At 45.9% G+C, this 21,647-nt stretch overlaps 1 protein-coding gene across 2 annotated transcripts in view; it reads right to left on the bottom strand.

Moving 5' to 3' along the window:
- Positions 1 to 21,647, bottom strand: part of SLIT3 (slit guidance ligand 3) — a gene marked incomplete at both ends in the record, with an annotated part of 608,792 nt that overhangs the window by 139,685 nt on the left and 447,460 nt on the right. For both annotated transcript variants that reach the window (XM_080699310.1, XM_080699309.1), the window contains one exon: positions 2,808 to 2,879. In XM_080699310.1, coding sequence (XP_080555436.1) covers positions 2,808 to 2,879 — 72 coding nt within the window. The remainder of the gene's footprint in view (positions 1 to 2,807; positions 2,880 to 21,647) is intronic.

Here is a 21,647-nt window from a genome sequence, read left to right on the forward strand (position 1 = left end):
TAAATAGGGTCTTGCTAAGTTGCTGAGGCTGACCTTAAACCTGCAATCCTCCTGTCTCAGCCTCCCAAGTACTGGGATTCCAGGCATTGCCACCACACCTGGCCTGGTGGTTTCTTTCTAGGATAGTTTTAAGGACCAAATTATTCACGGGAAGTGCTTTGCACCAGGTCTGGTATGCAGTACACCACTGCAGAAATGTTTGGCATTATTGTGTTTCTGAGGAGATTACATATAGACTTTGGTCTCTTCCCAGCCCACGCCCCTGCCTGTACAAGGACATGGTGTCCTATTTACATCCCGAAGCGTCAGGCGGCTAGGTGGTTGCTGCGTGCTGTTCCGCAGTTTTTGGCTGATGGACACATCGTATCCCGTGTTGACGAAGCCACCTTCACGGAACATAAGGTGAATGAACGCAAATGCCAATTTACAAAAGGTGCCTTTTAGCCATAGACGCTAAATTAAATTCCCAGCAAATCCTTTTAGAGAGGGTCAGTGTTCATTTTCTATAAAATGTGGCTTTCTGAATTCAATATAAAAGCTTTCCTTTGGAAATCCCATTTATGACTTTCTTCCTCTCTCCTCCTCCCCCCTCCTCCACCACTACCAGTGCCCCCCCATCCCCACCACCCCCAACACTTTAATTACAGTGAAGGGGGATTAGTCAGCTCATCTCCAGGGAGTTCCATACAGAGCCATCTCTGAAATTAAACTAAAGAGAAAATGGCAGCCGGCAGGGAGCAAAGAGAACAGACAAGATTGATTGATTGATCTAAACTCATCAGATGAATGTTCAGGACCACAGAGAAGAATGACAAGAGAAACGAGGAGATAAAACCCTCCTGCCCTCTTCCCCTCCCCAGAACACCCCAAACAAAGCACCCAAGATCCAAGGCTAACCACTTCCCCCAGCTCCCTGGACGCCAGCCCGCCTCCTCAACTGGAAATAACGGAGGGGGCAGGAAACAGAGGAGACTCCAAGGGTGTCGGGTGCTGCTCTCTGCAGGTGAGAGGCATATTTATTCCTTGCACCCTCTTGTCTGGGGTGATACTGGCCCAGCACCCTGAAACTCACTTCAAGGTGAAGTTTCTCGCTTAAGAGTCCTGGGCTACTCTTTCCTGCTCAGTTGTGGTTTGGTCAGGACTCTGAAGGGGTCTTTGAAGACGCAATGGCTTCTTACAATTCTTTCAATGCGCCATCTCATTTTATAATAAGAAGGGAAACAGAGATATCTACCTGGCTATTATTTGAAGGATGTAAGGAATCATTTGGGGAGAAAAGATGGAAGCTGGGCTCGAATTATTACTATGCTTTACAATAGCCAGCATTTGTTGCATTCACACCATGAATCAGGTACTTGGGTATTAACGTGCATTTAATTCTCATAAGCATTCATTAACTCATTTTCTTTGAAGCCCAGAGAGATGAAGAAATGTGTCCAAAGCAAGCGGCAAAGTTTGCATTGCAGTACAGGTCAGCCTGATTGCAAACTTGCTCCTTCTTGGGGGCTCTGCACTGCTTCCTTAATCGCTTTGTTACTTTGCTTGATTCTGGCCTATATGTAAGGCCACTTTCTCATGAAGGCAGCGGCTCTCAAACTACATGAGCATTAATATCTCCTGGAAGGCTTGTCACAGCAGACGGCTGGGTGCCACCCACCGTGAACCTGATTCTGGAGATGCACTTTTGTTACAAGTTCCAGGTGATGGGGATGCTGCTAGTCTAAGGGGTCCCCTCTAGGACTTACTGCTCTATGGATCTCTAAATCTCATACATTCCACGTTGCTCGGGAAAGGCAGAGATGAGCTGGTTGCTTAGAATGTTCAATTCGGGTTTCTGGGTAAGCTCTGTGATGAGAATACTGTTGTAATCAATATCATTTATTATCTAGCACATGCCAGGCACTGTACATATCTTATTTCATCTGATCCTCCCTATCACTTCTATTTATAGAGGAGAAAATTCAGGTCTCTAAGGTCATAAATGTCCCAGCAGGAATTCCAGCTGTATTTCTGGGTCCCAGATGTATTTGGCTGAAAGCCCCCAGGAGCCGGGCCTCTTCTGTTACTGCCAAGTGGTCACGCTGAGGCTCCACCTACACAGGTCACACACTGAGTATGGCTTCTTTGGAAAGGGCAAGTGAGCCCATCTGCGAAGAAAACTACAGAGGGATTTCTGGCTGAGAGTTGAGGGGGAGTTCCCTATATCATCGGGCCGTAATGGAGAGATCTGCTCCCTGAGTACACATGCTCATCCAAGACCTTAAAGATAAATATAAACCAGATCAGTACGTCTCAATGGCAGACTCATCCAGGAGGCAGGTGAACAGGGGAATGTGGTGGGTGGGGCCTTGGTGGGACAGAAAGAAAGACAAACACTCCCTCTGCTCCAAAATTCCCAGGAAGGAAAGCAATCACCACCATGGGCTATAGTATAACGGAGCTGCCCGTGGTAGGTGATGTTACCTAGACCAGAGGAGAACCCCTAAGTCACAGTGCTATCACAACTAGAACAGATCTTTCTCTCAAGGTAGAAAACACAACAAACATAATACAGGAGGTATCCCTGAGGCTCAGGGTAAGACACGAGCCTGCCTGGTGCCGACAATGGTTCAGAACCTAAGGTAGTATCAGGACCTTCCCCACTTTGGCTCTCGTTCACCAATCCACCCCTGGGTTAGCAGCAGAAGGAGGCATCTGGATACAGGCATTGCCTACCCAGCCTGGCATGGTAGGCGTTATCAACAGTGCAGGGGCTACACTTTGTTGAGGTGGGGAGCAGGAAAAGAGGAGTAGAGATCTTTACTCACAGGGTCCGAATCTTTGGCATGTGGTTGAAGCTGGTGACCAGGATGCGGCTGATGTTGTTGTTATTGAGGGTGCTGTGGAGAGAGAAGAGGAAGGAAATGATCAGTGGGGAGCCCAGTGAGATGTTCAGAGAAGATAGGGGAGGGATGGATGTGACCTTCTTGCAGAAGGGGCCAAGAGTCAGCAGCCATGAGCCCAGTGGTCAGGGCTCCAGGGGATGCAAGAATCCTCCTTCTCTCTGCTGTACTCTCAGCTCTTGCTTATCCACCTTGAGGAATAACATCCTGTCCTAAAAACCTATAGTGTGTTCATTATAATGTTGCTAATTCTTATAGCAACAATGCCAGTTACATGTTACTGTCCTCTTTCAAAGGAAACAGAGACACATCATCTTGCTTCATAACACATGACCCCACAAAGCAGATGTTATGCTCATGTCGTAGAGGAAAAGGCTAAGCTAGAGAGTGGTCAGGTAAGCTTTCCAGTAATGTAACCGTAGCCACTGAGTCCTGCAGGTGGTGAGCCCAGCCTTCTTGAGCTCCATTGCACAACTGGCCTCATGTGATGCTTCCTGGACAGTCCTCCTGCATTCACCAGACATCTCTGACCCCCGGAGCACATCATATCTCAAGCGAGTCTGTGAGCTACATCAGGACACAGACTCTGTCTCCTCTTACTTGCTCATCTCCGTGACCACACACAGAGAAACACTGGTGCTGACTGACACTTTGTACAAGGAAACAAGCGAGATCCTGGAATGGATGAAAAGAGGAATGAAGTCAGGACATGGGCAGGCACCACCCATGCTTACCATTCTAGAGGGAGCTTCCATGCCCAGGGAAGCATGGCGGCCGAGGAAGGCCATCTGCAGAGGTGCCTGCAGCAGGGGGCTTTCGGGTCAGCTAGCTCAGTGATGACTTAATGGAGAGTCAACAATAGGTGGGAAGGACGAGCTTGGTTCTTGGTGCTCAGACCCTACACCTGCCTCATGGGGCCTCAAATAACAAGTTGGATATGGCCCTTGGAACCTTCATGGCAGCCACCTGCTTCTCCCAGGGCTATATCCTCTCATCCTCTCCTGGGCTCCCACTGGTCCCCACTGGTTCAGGAAGGAGCTGTCCTCTGAAAGTCTTTATGGGTTAAGCAGACTTCTTCTGTTCTGGGCTCTTAGTAAGCACCCCATCATCCTCTTATGGGACCTCTACACCCTAAACTCTGCAAAGGCAGGAGTGTTTTTTTTATCTTGTGCATTGCTGGAGCCCCACGACCTGGTACATGCATGGCTCTGGTGGAATCTCACTGTGCCCTAGCTGTGTGGTCTCAGGTAAGTTGTCATAGAAGGAGTTAGGTAGTGGTATTTACTTCGCAGGCTGAGAAAGTCTCAGTGTGTAGAACGTGATCAGTGACCAGAGGCCACTGTTTTGCTGATACTGGTGGGGAGAATCTAGTCCTGTCCTAGTCATTTCTCCCCTTCCACTCTCACCTCTATGGAAATAGTAACAGAGCTTTATTTAGCCATATTCACCCCACCCAAGAGACCCCTCACAGATTCCTCCTCCAGCCCCTTGGGACCCTAGTCCAGAGCAGGATTCCAGTGCTCCTCTCCTTATAAAAATTACTCATTGAATCACTCTGGTCTACTTTCATTTCTTTGGCTAATGAGGCCCAGAGGTCTGCCTGTCCCTGGCCGCCATTGCCTCTCCCCACAGAGCTCACTGTGCAGCTCCGTGTCTGGCTCTGTTAGGTACACAGCACAGTGAAGGAGAAATAAACAGACCCAATGTGCACTGCTTGATGCTACTACCTACGCTGTAACTGTACTGCCACACGCTAGCTCTCAAAGGCAAAGAACAAGGCGGCTCTGCACAGAGCGGGCTCTTTCTGACCATGCCCAGCCTCCCACTGCCGGGCGGAGTGCACGGCCCAGGCCCAATTTAGTCGACTCTACAGAACAGCTATCCACGGGGCTTCGACTGGAACTGCGTCTGGCACTAGTCCGGCAGTGATGACTTATTAATGTATTACTACACTGATATTTAAATGTGAGCCATAATGAGAGCTATAAAACATTTACGATAATAGCAATTATTCTAGAACCAAAATGACTAAACACAGTGTTCAGACTTTCCTGATTTGCTGCTTGGGGCTGGCCAGCGCAGGGATGTCGGAGGGTTGCTAACCTCTCAGACACTCTTCTCTCTGGCAGCTGAAGCTTCTGTTTCCCTGTGAAATACAGATTCATTTGCTTTCTAGTCTTGGCAGCTTTTGCCTGGGCAGCATCATGCTCTGTCTGGTTCTTGTGCCCCACCCAGGCAGCTGGCATTCTACGGGGGAACTGATACATGCCCAGCACTCCTTGGCAGAGCTGGAGAGCATGGACCCTGGCTTATATTTTGGTTCTGCCTCTTGCAGCTATGCCAGGACGAGGAACTTCTTTAATTTTGCCAAGTCTCCTTCTTCGTAACAGGGAGGTAATTACAACACCATTCTTGTAGAGCTTTGGTGGTAGTTAAATGAGATGATACTAATGATTAACATTAACTCGTGTTTTCTGCATATCAACCAGGCTCTGGGCTAAAGGAGCTACATCATACCATTCCGTTAATTCCTCTGATCGCCCCATGAGGTAGAAACTTTGGTTAATGTCTCTATTTCATGGCCGAAGCAAAAGGTACAGCCAAGATTTGAATCCAACCAAGCCTGACTCCAGGAATGAGTTTCATGTTGGCTTCCTGTCTCTGAAATACCCGATGACCAGGAATTGAGTGGCTCTGAGTTTATTCTCTCATAGCCAGGGGGTCCCAAGTACCAAGTGAGTTCATGGGGTTGCGTTTCCTCTGAAGGCATCATGAGGAAGAATTTTTTCCCCTTGCTTTTTGCAGCTTGTAGAGGTCACCACATTCCTTGGCTCGGGGTACCCTTCTCACCTCACGTCATCTTCCGTTACCTCTTTTTTTTTTTTTTTTGGTACTAGGGATGGAACCCAGGGGCATTCTACCTCTGAGCTACATACACCCCCAGCCCTATTTTTTTATTCTTTATTTTGAAACAGGGTCTCAATGAGTTGCAAAGGGTCTCACTAAGTAGCTGAGGGTGCCCGCGAACTGTGATCTCCTATCTCAGCCTCCCAAATGCTGTGATTACAAGTGTGTGCCACCATGCCAGGCTCGTTACCTCTTATAAAACCCCCTGGTGGTTACATTTAGAGCCCCTTGGATAATCCAGGATAAGGTACTCTCGCAGGATCCTGAATTTATTAGTCATGTCTGCAAGGTCCCTGTTGCCATTGATCATAACACCCATAGGTTCCAGTGATAGGGGTGTGGACATTTTGGGGGCCTGTTATCCAGCCAACCACCATAGCCTTGAAATAAGGCATATAAAGCACTTAGCACAAAGCCTCACTCATGGTCATCAACACTTGATAATCATTAACATTTCTTCTTGCTTGTGTTTAGTCATTTACAGTTTACTATACAGCTTCACATTGAGAGTTGGAACTTGTTATTCTTTCTTTTTTATTTTTGTTCTGGGAATTGAACCCAGAGGCATTCTGCTCCTAAGTTACACTCCCAGCCCATTTTATTATTTGTTTTGAAACAAGGACTTGCTAGCTTGCTGAGGCTGGTCTCAAATTACAATCTTCCTGTCCGGGTCTCCTAAGTACTGGGATTACAAGCATGTGCCACCACACCTGGCTGGTTATTTTTCTTTATCCTATACTTCTCCTGACTTCCCCACATTTAGGGCTGGTTACTGCTGCACAGATCTTCTGTGTCATATCCACCCTGGTACCCAAAGCTAGAAACATCTGCACAAGTCACTTGTTGCCTATCATTTTATAAACCTTGTTGAGAATTAGCCCACAAAGAAAGGCTTGTTGACAGTAACACCATTCCCGCTGCCCCACGGGATCACGGGTCCCACTAGGTGATGGTGACCTCGTCAGCCACATCTTATTTACCTCCAGCTCCTGGAGGAGCTTTGCTAGTTTCAGAGTTTACCTGTCACCTCACTGCTCTGCCTATCTGGGGATGCTCTGAGAAAATACCCTTGGCTCCCAAATCATCCAGGTGGTAAGTTGGAGGATTCTCCCTAAGTAAACACTCTTAGCATGTTCCATCAGGATTCAAGCTCAGGTTCAGGGTCTATTCTGTCCTGTGAATTTTAGGACTGCCTGGCTTTCTCCTTTTTATATCATCACAAGCCACTGAACATGCATTTCAGCATAAACTAGGAAGAAATAAAGCTATTTCCCTCCCTGTGGGGTTTTAGAGATAGTCCACCTTTAACTTTCTTCCATTTTTCATGTATATAATTCTTAGCCCATTTATAAATATTGTACTCATATTGAGGCTAGGTTTGTCCTGTCTACTCTCCAGTTACTCTTTGATTTTGTCATGGTTGTGCTATCAATACCCAATGACAAATCATCGTTTCCCACATTAAAGTGACCCATTAGAACTAGGCTACTCCCATCAATGGATCCATTCTCTCTTGGTTGTTAGCACTAGAAAGGGTGTGTTACCATTTTTGTCCAGGCCACTACGGATGAGTGAACTAAGGATTATTGCTCTCATTGTCCAAAAACAGAATATGTGCACCCTGGAAAAGTCTGTGCTTCTTTGAGTTGCTCAGTTAAGTACCAGAGTGCTATATTGAGACAAAGGCCCCAGTAACACTGAGCATAGGAGGAAGGGTGCACACAGACTTGGCAGCCCCACACAGTGCATTTTATCAGTGAAGTTTCATTCACTCGTTTCTGTACCCTGGCTGCTTTTGTGCGACAATGTATGAGTGGTCACAACAGATCCTGTACAGCCTGTGAAGCTTAAAATACTAGCTGGCATTTTATAGAAAATGTTGGTCAGCCCCTGGCTGCTCTGGAGTTGGGCATCTTAGTCCTGCCTTTGTGAAGGAGTAAGCATGACATGCTGGGTAGTTGCGATTGTCCTGGGAGAAGAGAGGATTCTGGCAGAGGCTTTCAAAACTTAAAAATAAACAAATAATAATACTAGAAACCACCCAACCCCATTCAGGAATCCCCAGTGGCAAGCAGAAGAGCTGGAAGTCAAAAGCAAAACTCTGGGGCCCACGTTCCCAGCTGTCACACGTTGCTCCCGCCTGTAAGATGAGTAGAAGATGTAGGAGATGCCTTACACAACCTGCCACACTGTGATACAAACAGGGCCAGTGTAAGAGACAGGGCTCGTGAATCCAGACGGGCTTGGGTGTGGAATGACCTTGGGCAGTGGTCCTCAAAGTGGGGGTCCCAGTCCTGGGAATTAGATGGTCAGAGTCTGTTAGAGTTGCATATCCTCAGGCTCCACCCAGAACTCCTGAGTCAGAAACGCTGGGTTCAAGCAGAGTCTTGTGTGTTTTAAAAATTCCTCCAGAGGGTTCTTATGCAAGCTCACACCTAAAAACCACTAAACTAAGAACAGAGCGGGTAATCCCTAGGACGCCTTGCCGCTCTGTGTGGATCGGAGGGCCTTGTTGGTGGAGGGCACGGGACTTTTCTGCTTATTTTTATTTTTATATATATATATATATATATATATATATATATATATATATATATATTACAGTACTAGGGGTGGAACCCAGGGGCATTCTACCTCTGAGCAACACCCTCAGCCCTAGTTTTTATTCTTTATTTTGAAACAGGGTCTCACTAAGTTGCAAGGGGCCTCACTAAGTAGTAGCTGAGGCTGTCTGCAAACCACAATCCTAGCTCAGCCTCCCAAATGCTGGGTTACAAGCGTGCACCACCATGCCCGGCTTTTCTGCTTATAAGGAGGCTCAAGCTCTGAGATGGTAGGTGGTCCTCAGTAGAGATGGCTGTGACCTTCCCTGGAGAGCTCCACTGGGGCCCCTGTGCCTGGATCCCTAGTGCTCTCTGCTGAGTGCTAAGGCGTGGCCATCCACGATCTGAAGGAGCTACCACTAGCTGCAGCCACACCACCCTGGCAACCTTAATAAGGCTGACATTTCCCTCTGTCTCCTCCCATTAGGCCATCGCTTTATCACTGTGCTCTCCTGGCTAGGGTGTAATCTGCGTGTTGTGTGTCCATAACACCATGTAATTGGCTCTAATGCAACGATATTATCTGTGAGCATGAATCACATAATTGCAAAAGCAGGCATCTGTAGTAAGTGCCACGGCGGCCTCCCAATGTGCCAACCTTCCAGGGGTGTTCTTGGCAGCCCTCCTTCTTCCCTCAACACGTGAGCATCCAGGCTTCATGGGCCAGATCAAACCTCTTGGCAGACCAGGCCATTCTGTCCATGTATCAGCGCAGGTTGACTTCTCTTGAAATCTGGATAAGCAAGGTGGCTCCCTCCTTGATGGTCCCTTAGGAGAACTCTCTGGTGGGTCATCAGAACACATGGCAATGTGATGTCTTTTAAAAGTGAGCCTGGCTAATGCCCTGACTTATTCTCATGCTCTTCCGAGGACCAATGCTCCAACCCTGAAAGATAGAACTTCCTCCAGTGGTGCCAATATTGAATTCAGAGGCACCCCAACAGTGACTATATTGAAGTGGATGTGACCAAACTAGGCAGAGTTGTTTCCTGGAGAGCAGCTGAGTGTAAACATGATGGTCGGACTCTGTGGGGAATATCTAAGCTGCTGGGATGGGGGATGCAAAGCACAGAGGGGTCTGGTGGTGTGTGGACCTCAAGGAGAAGGGCTGGGGAGCCCATTGTTGCCCCACCCTCTTGCCTGACTCAGGCAGGAAAAAAGAAATAAAACTGAGGACATTTCAGGCCCTTGGGGATGTCCTTAGGTGCCTGATCTTTCTGGCTCATATGTCAAAGCAAGACTGGCTCTTTTTTCTTTCTTTTGGTACTGGAGATTAAACCCAGGGGCATTCTACTTCTGTACTACCCCCCAGCTCTATTTTTATTATTTTTATTTTGAAACAGGTTCTTGCTACATTGCTGAGGCTGGTGTCAAACTTCCAATGCCCCCTGTCCTAGTCTTTTCAGGATTACAGGTGTGTGGCACCAGATCGGCTAGACTGTCTCTTCTTAGTTTTTTCTGATTGGCAGCCATCATGGCACCAGGAGTCAGGAACTACTACTGATGACCAAACCCTGCAACATTTCCAAGATCCTAGGCATGTGGACACTCTTGCTGACGTGGCTCTATTAGAATATGTGCAGATGGCTTGCTTTTGCAGACTTAGTCCTTAGAGAACATGCTGCATGCCTGCTGAGCCCAGTGAACTTGAGAAAGGCATCCCCGAGCCCTCTCCCAGGCCTCAGGCCATCTCAGCACCTCCTCCTCGGGGTCCCAGGCATTGTCAGAAAAGGCTTTCTTTGTATCAAGGTTGAACTTGCCTTTCTCACTCAGCTGTGCCCTGCTCTTTCTGGCCTGGGCACTCTAGAGATCTTCAGGAATCACAAAGGAGAAGATACAATCGTGCATCCTTTAAGAAAACCTACAGGCTCTCCCATGGTCAATCTCCTCTCCTCTGCTGGGCTAGACTAGTAAAGGATATAACTTCAAGCTGAGCCTGCCTAGATCTTCCAATAAAGAGGCCTGTGATAATAGCAGTAATAATGCTGATACTACTTTTTTTGTGTGCGTATAGGTGTATGTGCCATTGAGGACTGAATTCAGGGACATTCTACCTTCAAGCTACACCCACAGCCCTTTTCTATTTTTTTTTTTTCTTTTGAAACAGGATCTCACTAGGTTGCCGAGAGTCTTCTTGCTATGTTGCTGAGGCTGTGTTGAACCTGTGATCTTCCTGTCTCAGCCTCCCAAGTACTGGGAGCACATGTTCCCTGAGTACCCAGTTATGTGTAGCTCTGCCCAGATGAGGGCAGAGAGCAGGTCTGTTTTGTGCTTTGCTGTTTAGGCAGAACCTGGCTTATTGTTTGGCATATAGACTCAATAAATATTTACATAATGGGTTGGTGAGTTTCAAAATATGAAGGGTCATGTTTCTGGCATCTTTTGATGCAAATAAAAAACAATAAAAGCAGATACAGGCATGCACCACCACACCTGGCACACTTATTAGTTTTTTACTATGTGTCAGCAATGGGCTGGACACCTTTCAAACATTATCTCTTTTAATTCTTCCAATGATCCTAAGATTCTATTGTTATTTCCTTTGGAAAGCCCAGCAAGATCAATGAACTCCAACCAGATTATACCACTCTGCAGTTGTGGAGAGTATATTCCAAGCCAGGCGATGTGGTGGCCTAGACTTGTATTTTTAGGCATTACACAACTGTAATTACAGAATTGCCTTGAGATATCGGTCAGTGGTCCAATTTCCATGTCATCTCAAGGTGGAGGCGAATCGTATTGGTTGGTGTCAGGCCCAGCCCCCACGGTCTCTAACATGGCAGGGACAGAAACACTGGCCTCTCTGAGGAGGCTGCTCAAAGGCAAAAGCATCATACAACCTGCCTCCATGCTAGCAGCAGGCAGAGCTCAGCGCAGACAGTAAGGGTGGCAGCGGAGGCTGTGCAGAAGGAAGGACAACTGTCTCCCAGCCTTCTAATAGGGTCAGGGTTTGACCAACAGGTCAAAGGGTTACTAGAAGCCTTCGTGGGCCTTGCTGTTGGATGAGGGATTGGAATTTTTAAGAATCTGTTGAAGAGCCAAGAGTCCAGATCTCCTCCTTAGGCAAAGCCCATCTTTTATCTGTTTGGAGCAGGCAAATGGGTCCCTGAGGGCACATGAGGCAGGAGGGATGTAAGAAGAGAGAGGCAGGGGAAGTGGGGGTGGGCAGCGCCTCTCATCTATTACCTGCTCTTCCCAACTGTCCTGGGTGCTGCTGCAGATTACCGAGTCCCTTGATCTCCCTGCGGACCGTTTAAATTAAAGCTCATAACCATTGTGTGGGCATATAATGAAAACAACTGATGCCGCACTGATTAGTCCATTACTCTCAACTGTTAGAAAACATAATGATCTCACGAGGGGCCTTACTCACTGACGTATAGCAGTCGGGCTCTCATTTGACACCTCAAATTAGCAGCCAAAGCAATAACAGCTGGGGTTTTTGTCTCAATATTTGTACCCGACTCTAAAGTGATTTGGCACCGGGTGAGCGTTATTTTTAAACACACGGCTCTCACCGCCAAGTAACGTTTTAAATGGCCTCCAGGTGTCATGTAAAACCTACAGAAATAAATAAAAACAATCAGCTGCCAATTTGGGCCTTTGATGATACGGATGCCTTAACAAAAGGGCTTGTCTTCAGTTCTCTCTTCATTATATATTCATAGTATGACAGGCAGAAATCTATCTCCATCCACCCAGCCGAGGCTTGTGGTGAAGAAAGAAGGATGCTTCCAAAAATTATACAAAGCGGGCGAGACCAAAAGAGAAAGATGACTCCTCCAGTCTCGCCATGGCTCCGTCAGATACTAGATTGTTTAAGAGCGTGGGATGTGCCTGGGTTTTGGGGCCTTGATTCTAAGGAGTTTCTTGCTCATTCATTGAGATTATCATGTCTTGCCTAGTAGTGATTCAGAGTGGTTCAGCTGCCTTCCAGTGACTGAGTTAATTGCAAATGTTCCCTACGTGTCAACATGAATGAGAAGGCCCTGGTCTTCCAGTTTTTTCTAAATGGGATGGAATCCTGAACAATCTTGCCTACTACATGACTTGCAAATAGGGCAATTGCCAGTGTGCCAAGGTGCCTACAATGGGTAAAGATGAAGACTGGTCTCTAACTTTTGTTCTGGACAGGTGAGTTTATGGTTAGAAAAAGAAGAAATGGAAAATCTCCACCTTAGCTACACTAGGTGCCAACCCTAGTAAAAGAGGACCAAGGCGGGAGCTTTTAAATATCCACCAACATGAACGCTGAGTACCCAGTAATGTGTAGCTCTGCCCAGATGAGGACAGAGAGCAGGTCTGTTTTGTCCTTTGCTGTTTAGGCAGAGCCTGGCCTAATGTTTAGCATACAGGGAGACTCGATAAATATTTACAGAATGGGTTGGTGAGTTTCAAAATATGAAGGGTCATGTTTTTGGCATCTTTTGATGTAAATAAATTTCCACTCCATGTAGCCTTCTGGGCCGACCGAGGGGCACAGCCTCAATTGTCTACGGGAGGGAGGCTTGTCACATAAGTGGCGACTGGGGACATAGTAAACACAGTCTTCCCAACTGGGATCTTCACTTCTTGTTTCTGAGATTGTGCTAAGCTGGAACGTGGGTGCAGCATTGCCAGTTCTTCCTTTTTTAGAGACAAAGTGAGACATCTAGAATTGTCATAGTATGTCTCACTTTGAGAAACAAAACCCACAAAGGAAACACCTGGAGGCTGGATTTGGCCTTCAGGTGCCAGGTTTTGTGCTCAGAACTAAACAAATTAGCAGATTTGAATCCGAAAATGAAATATATTGAGAAAATCAGAGTATGTCAGTGGCATTCTGGCACAGTGTGGTTAAAACCTTCCTTCAGCATTGCATCTCCTAAGGGTAGACATCAGCTAAGATGCACTCCAGGAACCTACTATTCAAACCCACTATCTTTAAACAATCAAAAACCATCCAATACTATCATCCCTCCATGACAAAGGGCTCTGAGAAGTCTATTAAGCAGATGAAGACTGTTCCCCCGGGCAGGTGTGCCCTGACTGGTTTCTGTTTGCCACTCTCCAGTTCTGTGGCTGTACATTTAAGTTTGTACATTTAAGTTGTCTCCCGTATGGTTCCAAAGACAGCCCTTCCAGAGCTGCTTGCGGAGAAACTACACAGGGAACATACAGCTCTGTTCTGGAGCTGAAATGCCGACAAAGTCTTGCTTTTAACCTCTGACATTTGCAAGAGAGGGGCTCTCAGGGAGCTAGGTGCCAAGCATGTCGGCCTATCTGGGAGCAAAAATAGGCAGGGCCCCCAGGGCTTAGTTACTAAGCCTTTGATCACCACTAGTAGCCAGTTACTAATGTGTGGAATTCCAATTCCTCCCAGGTTGCCCTGTGAGTGGGCAATAACCTGTCAGGGTATTGGAGTGGTCACCTCCCAAGCAGTGGCTACCACCTAGAAGACCCAAGAAAGGAAGGTTGTTATCCTCAGGCTGAATACAAAATGTCCCCTTGGGCAAAATGCCGGGGACTAAGGGACCGGTAGCACAGAGAAGACATCGTGGCTGGCTTCAGTGATTTTTGTTTTCTGTCTGCTAATACAGGGGAAAAGCAGACGGCAATAAAGGGCTTAGATAAAGAGCTCAAGGACCTATTTTCTGGCCTGGTTCTCCCATAAAATTTTCCTATGCTTATGGGCAAGTCTAGGGTGAGTTTCTTTCTTTTAAAATAAAGTGGTGAGACCCTTGACCTCCACGATCTTTTTAGCCTACAAGTTCACACCCTGATTCCAGGAGGGTTGCTGTAAAATGGCACTGCTGGATTGGGAACAGCTTTCCAAGTGCTAGTGAAAGTGGTCGGGATACCCAGGTCTGCACAGCTCTACACAAAGGAAGGACAACCGGCCAAACGCTCTAAGCGTCAACCGGCCCCCACTCTGGGGCCCGTGAAAATAGTTACGCTCAGTCTTCTCTTTTCCTTCTGTCTCTCTTTGGTACTCAGGATTGAACCCAGGGACATTCTACCTCTGAGCTACACCCCCAGCTGAAGGTCTTGCTATATTATCGAGACTGGCTTTGAACCTGCAATTCTCCTTTCTCAGCCTCCCAAGTATTGGGATTACAGGCATGCACCACCATGCCCGGTTTATACAGGTACGTGGTTCGGCCTCCGTGGGGGTCCACATGCTTGTTTCCTTATCTAGCTGCTACATTTCCAGCTCATCTACAGAGATGACATCATTCAGCCTAGGTAGTGATCTTCCCACCCGGTTGACTTTGTGGAAATCATTTCCGAGGCTCAGAGAAGTGGATAGTGGAGACCGACAAACTAATTCACACAGAGAGGGGCTGGTTTCAGTGGGAGATGTTTTTCATCATCACAATCCTGGGTTTCAGTGAAAGTGGATCTTTTTGTGGATATAAGATCTAGATGTTTAAATTAAGATAAAGAAAGGGGCAGAGTAGAGGGCGAGGAGGGTGGCACATATTTCAGTGTGTTTACTTTTAGAAAATACTCTGTTTAAACATTCTGCTTCTGATTAGATGAACAGTGGCTGGAGAGGTTTGGAGCAAAGCAAACAGAGAAGATGGGTTGGTGAGAACAATGAAGCTTTTTAGAGGGCAGGCGCATCCGTCCAAATGGTGCACCAGCCGCCACTCAGTCCTAACTGTGTACTGTCTGATGAGGTAGCCATGACCTAAACGTGGCCATCAAATTTAGATCAATTACAATTAAATACAAATTTAAAAACTCAATTCCTCAGCTGTATGTGCTCTAATCTAAGGTCCAAGAGTCACGTGTGGCTACCAGATACCACAGTGGCCAGCAGAGATACACGATAACCCTGTTATCACGGGCAGCTACGGAGGATGGTGCTGCCAGAGGGGATCATAGTGACATGTCGGCCCAGAGTTGTCACAGCTTCTGGATATTCAGTGGAGGTTGAACTTTTACTTCTCCATAAAATTATCTGAGTTTTAAATGTTGATCATGGGTCCTAGTTGTTTAAAACACTGGGAAGACCAAAAAATTAGTAAAATGCCACAGCTGCAGGTTTCATTAAACCTATGGACCAGCAGTTGAGATCCTCTGATTTAATAATAAATCAAAAGGAAAAGGGAGGCTTAAGCTTTTCTATGATGAGTCCAAAGAGTCCAAGTATGACCTTGGAAAAGTGGAATCATCATTTGCTTCGTCTGCCTCCTCCCCAACCCTTATCCAGAGTACCATCAAAGATAGGAAATGAAAGCAACTTTTGTGGGAATGAAAGATACTTTCATTCTTCCAGCTCAATCTCTCCATCACCTCTCTCATACCATCCTTCCTTCCATAAAGCCAAGTTACTTCCATAAAGCTAATTTACTACTTGGGTACCAAGACCTTAGCTTTCAGGACTTGGTTCTACAAAGGAATAGATTATTGCCGTAGGTGAACTGCACTGATCGCAGGCATGGTGGGTGGAGACGGCAGTAGCCATGGTAGGCATGTTTGGTTATTCAAGGGAAACATGGCTCCCTGGCTTGGAGATCCATGCATGCCAGATGAGAGCTGATCCAGGGGTGAGGCATTCACTACACATGCTCAGATACTGGTCACCAAAGCCACTGCTGGCCTCTGAGGGGACAGAGAAGAACAGAGGCTGGCTGCAGTGCAGGGCCCCTTTCAGATCAGGACAGAAACACTGTCTCACGGTGACCTGACCACTGCATGGATTTGGTATCTCTGTAGTATCTCCCCATAGCCTTCCCAGCGTGATCCTAGAGAGAACTCTCTGGAATCTTATTTTCAAAGTTACAGAGCTGTTTTTCCATTTTGTTTTTAGTGGGGAAACACACTCCAAAGGACTGTTCCCAAGTCAGGTTTGCCAAGTTAGAATTTTACCGTGGAGGCCCAGTAGCTGGGTTGAGGGTTCCTGGGGACAGCAAGACCTCCACAGCCTGGTTCTACCTAAGTTCTACTCAAAGGAAAAGCAATCAGGAGGCTTGTTGATTCTAGATCTGTTGTTGGAAAAAAGCAATCCAACCATCTCTGCCACGTCCTGAGAATTGGATACTAATATCTTTTCAACTCCAGCGCCTAAACCAGCCTTTGGTGAACAAGGAGGTGAAATCTGCTGAAAAACACAAGGTGCCCCGAACTCTAGGTGCTTTAAATGTTAAAGTCCTGCTTATTTAAATAGAAAAAAGGATTTTAGATTTCAAAGTAATTTTTTTCTTTAAGCTGGCATTCTCAAAACCTAGCTAGTTATTTTAAGGGCATAAACTTAAGAGTCTAGGTGATGCTGAAGGTCAGGTGTGTTGTGTAGTATGAGAGCACTGAGAGGAATCCCAGTTCCTCTCATAGTATTCTGAGGACAAATAGAAAATGCTTTTCACAAAGTGCAATTTAATCCTAATTGTCTGAACAAATCACGATTTGTAGCAAAGTAAAAATAAAATTAAATAAAAACACACAAAAACCCCACACCAAACCAAAAATATATTCTGGGATATTTTAAGACTTCCATTAAGCAATGACAGTTCTATATTCAAAACTATGTCATGACTAAACACTCTGACCCCAAAGACTACTGAAACAAATGAAATGCTTGTGTCTCCCAGAGAAACCCAGGTGAAACATTTTGCATGGAAGTATAAACAAATCTTATTTGTTAGAACATACCAATTTTCACTGTCACTCTAACTTTGTTCACTATTGAAAGAAAAAAAAACTGAAAAAAATCACCATTCAGCTGGAAAAATATGTAATCAAAGATAATGTGAAGAATGGATGGGTGTGGTAAAACAAGACACTGTCCAACATATACGATAACTTGGGTGTAACCACAGGGTGGAGATGTAACAGAGAATCTAGGGAGACTGGGGTGGGGTGTGCTTTCATTTAGTTAGTTAATGTCATTTTGATTTGGTGCTGTGTACTTGATATGACCACCTACTGTGTGCTCGGATTGTGTGAGGTGCTGGAGATGGTAGCAAAGCAACATAGAGTATTTACCAGCTTCAGTGTTTATGAGCGTCCTGAATGGGTATCAGTGATTGTCTAGGTACAGGCTGGGTTATCTCCTTTAATCCTCTCAACTGACCTGAGCAAAAGGTGTGTGATTCCCATTTTTCATTAGGGAAATGAACCCCTACTATCCAGTTTGGTGATGCTAGACTGGCAGCCAGTTTTGTGGGAGCACCCTATAACCCAAGCTCAACTTTGGCATGATACTTCCATGTCTGGAGCATGTTTGTGGAACCAGATGTAGTGCTGATTTAAGCTGTGTTTCAAGGTTAGATCTGCGTATTCTATTGATTGACTTCTCAAAGATAAAAACAAAAGAAAAACAATGACAAAAAAATTGCCATGCTTCCTGAATTATTCTGAGCATTTATTATAGTCCATGACTTCACTAATAAATATTTATGTATATAAATATATAAATGCATTTCTATGTGTTCTGGTATGTATCTTTTAATTTTTATTATGATTACTTTTTATAGTAGAGTAGTTAAATGCTGAGGCTTAGGTTCAGACAGAACACTGGAGGAAGAGTCCCCCTGAATTGCCAGCATTACCCTGGGAGAGTTATTTAACTTCTCTGAACCTCAGTCTTTCTATTGGTAAAGCTAAATTAATTGGATCCACCTAATAACATCATGGTAAGGATTAAATAAGATGCTGCCCTCTAATGTCTTATCACAGTGCCTGGGAGATGCTAAAAAAAATGGAAGGAGCTTCTCAAAAGTAGTAGAGGCTCACACCTGGAGACAGTAGCAATATTCCTAACTACACTAATAATTACTGCATCGTGATATATTAGCATCATATCATGGCTATTTTTGCTACTCAGAGCATTTAGTTCCATACCCAGAAGAAGCTTGATTGAAGTGTAAGACAGTTCACCATTCACAGTAAGTGCTGCCCATTTCCTGTAAATCCCACGTTTTCTGAAGAGGGTTGATAATGTCCTAACCCATTCGATTGCCTTTTTATTTTCCTAGAAAAAGACTTTTTTCTCTACTCCCAGGTGATATCCACCCACTGGATGTGATTAAGTTAGAACTACCCCAAAAGCCTGCTTAATTCCCACTGTTTTAACTCTGGGCTCTCCTCTCCACATGGGCAGAGAGGGAGAGCAGTGCCCCGGCTCATGTAGGGGTCTGCTGAGCAAGAAACAGGGTGACGGGGTAACTCCTGTGACAAAGATTTGGAACTGGTTTATCTCTTGCACGTCACATCCCGATGCATCAACCTCATTGCAACTGTTCTAAAATTGCAGGGAATCTGGGGGCTAGTTTAACGTTTGAGAAGGACTTCCCAGAGCTCTGACAGGAGATGTTCCTCATTGCCTCTGGGGTGCCCTTGCTCATTTCTGGGAGTCTTGCTCATTTCTGTGTCGCTCAGACCTCTCTGTGCACTGCCATTTGACAACTCGAGCTTGCCCGAAGAGATCCATCCGGCACTGTGCGGGTATACAGCTTGCCCTCACTGCCTGGATGGATTCAAGCAGGTGCTGCCAAGGAGGACAGAGAACTCTACTGAGAAATGAGTGCCGGGTGGAGTCTGTACACCCCATCTGAGGAGGCGGGAGCACTCGGCCTCAGGAGACTGCCACAGTGTGGACTGTATCCCTGGGGTTGTCAATGCTTCTGGGTTTCTGAGAGAAGCTGGGAACCTCTTTTTTTTTTTTTTTTTGGTGGTACTGGGGTTCCTGGAAGCCCTTCTATATCTGGGCTACACTCCCAGACCTATTTTATATTTTTGAAACAGGGTCTCTTAAGCCAATACGGCTGGCTTCAAACCTGCACGATCCTCCCGTCTCTGCCTCCCAAGAGCGGGGATTACAAGTGTGCAGCACCACACCTGGCTCTATTTTTTATGGAATCAATCTAAATTTTTAAATGTGAAATGCTAATTTCAATAAAAATAGGCACTTTATAGGATAAGAAAAAAGAATCTCATCTGTGGGCACCACATAGTTTATGGTCCAGTTTGCAACCTTTATTTTATTTTATTTAATTTTTATTTTTTTTTTAGTTTTTTATTGGTGTATTATAGTCATACATCTTAATGGTGGAGATTCAAGATGGTGGAGCATGTACATGCACACATCATCCAATTAGCCCTTACTGCAGCCTCTGTTTTAGAGAGAGCCAGAGCTGGTGAGCCTTTGTCTATGATAGAATGAAGGACAAATGCTCGCCATCCACCAACTTCCTGAACTGTATAAAAAATGTCTTGGCTGGTGGGTTCTGAAAGGACAAATTGTGTCCGGGATCCCCAATCTAGGCAGAGAGTTCTTTCTAAAGAGCCCAACTGAGGTGCTTACTGTGGGTAAAAAACATGGAGTCAGGAACATGGAGTCCTGGATTTTAGTCTCTCTGTTACCACTAACTCGCTGTTGACCTTGGGTGGGTCTCCTAGTGGGGCGGGAGGGACTAGTGAGCCCAGCAGGGTGCTCAAGGTACAGACTATGAGGGTGCACGTGTCTCCCTTCAGTCCTAGCCTTTATCATCCTGCAGACACCTAAGGTGCTCCCAGAGCCAGGCTATAACGATGTCACTGAATTTCTCCAGTTGGCAAGGGGCATAAATGGGAGCGAGACCTTCAAAACAGGGCACGCTGGTTATCTACAGACCTGTTGGGTCTGTGTGCAATTTAGCTGCTTGCAGTGATTGGTTAAGAACAGGCAGCTCACGGGGAGCTGAGAGCATTTTCAGGACAGGTTCCTGACACCCTGGGTCTGGTATTTTTGATAGCATATCTACCAAACTTCTGACTTGCTACACTTAGTCGGGAGACAATGTGTGAAAATATCTTTTCTTCTGCATTGCTATTGAAAAAAATTTAATTACATATTTCATTAACTAGGTTTTCTCTTTTTGCACTCTTTTTTTTTCTTTCCTTTGAGTAAATGGTTTTTTCTTTTCGGATCCACAATGGCGTTTAGGCAGGAAGGTGCCTGGTATAAATGTTGAATTGCCAGGTCATTCTTAGCCCTGCTGGCAGGGGTAGAAACCCACAGATCAGGTCACCACCACAATGATTCCTGACTTCACAAAACTGGAAGCACACTCTGGCATATGCAACTGCAGCATAAGCACAATGTATTTGGAGAAAATCTAGTAAGTGAATTGCAAAATGTGTACAACAGGTAGAAATGAATGGATAAAGATCTGAGTAACAGAAAGGCATTTGACTCACAGAACCCTAGGTCCCTCCATTAGGAACCTTAAATGCCTCAAAATCAAGACTTTTTGGGGCAGGGGTCTGGAACACAGAGACTCTGAATTGTTGAGTGTCAAAGTCAACTGGGGATGGTGAGAAGTGAGATTAATCACCTTTGTAGCTACAGTGTAAATCAGTGAAGCAGGATTATTTTTCTTTCCCTGCAAGTCTGATTCCCCTTCCACATTGTAGGGAGCTATTAACTGGGTAAAGAAAAGACAAGGGCAATTTTGCAGGCTGGCGGGAAGCTCAGCTGTGAGGCACTGATGGCTTGCTTAGCTCAGTTCTTGGAGGCCAGTTCATACTATCCTGAGACACATGCTGGCTGTGCTTCAGGGAAGCCACACACCAGGACAGCGTTGGTGCTGTGGATCAAAGTGGTGTCTTGGTACAGTGGTCAGTCACATAGGCGGTGTGCTTATTAGTTAAGTAGTTGCTGAGCTTCTTTAGGATGAGGAGGGTGATAGTGACAGTATCTCCATGGAGGAGCCACGAGGATGCAGAGATACTGTGTGTAAAAGCACCAGCTATGGTGCTGGGCACAAGGAAGTCTAGCTATTACATTTCCTTCCATCACTCTTCCTCCCTGTCATGGCATGAAAGCTTTGGGAACTTTCACCCACACTATGCTTTCCTCTTACTCTCTTTTCTTTTTGCCTGCAAAGGAGAGGGTGGTAGCTTCTTTTTTTGTCCATTACACTCTTCAGAGCACCTGCTGTTGGGCAAGGCCAAAACTGAGTGTAAGGAGGGCAACTTACTTTTTCCAACCTCATGCTAATTCATTTCTTCTCTCTGCCAGACGTTCCCTCCCGGACTTGCCCCCCAAGCTCTCATTCAGTGTAACCAGTGAGACTGACCTCAGCTTCCATGAAAGTAAGGTCTATGAAATTTCCAGGGACAGGAAGGGCTGGACAACAGGGTTAGCGTGTGGGAAGTAACTTCCCCTGGTAGTTTTTACATCCACAAACTTTCCTTCAGTGGATTTTAAGAACTTTCTGTGAGACAACTCTGAGTCACCCCTTATTTTCTACTTCATGCTGTCTGATGTCAGAGAGTAAACATACCT

This window comes from Muscardinus avellanarius (genome assembly GCF_963383645.1).
Source record: "Muscardinus avellanarius genome assembly, chromosome: 7".
Classification (NCBI taxonomy): Eukaryota; Metazoa; Chordata; class Mammalia; order Rodentia; family Gliridae; genus Muscardinus; species Muscardinus avellanarius.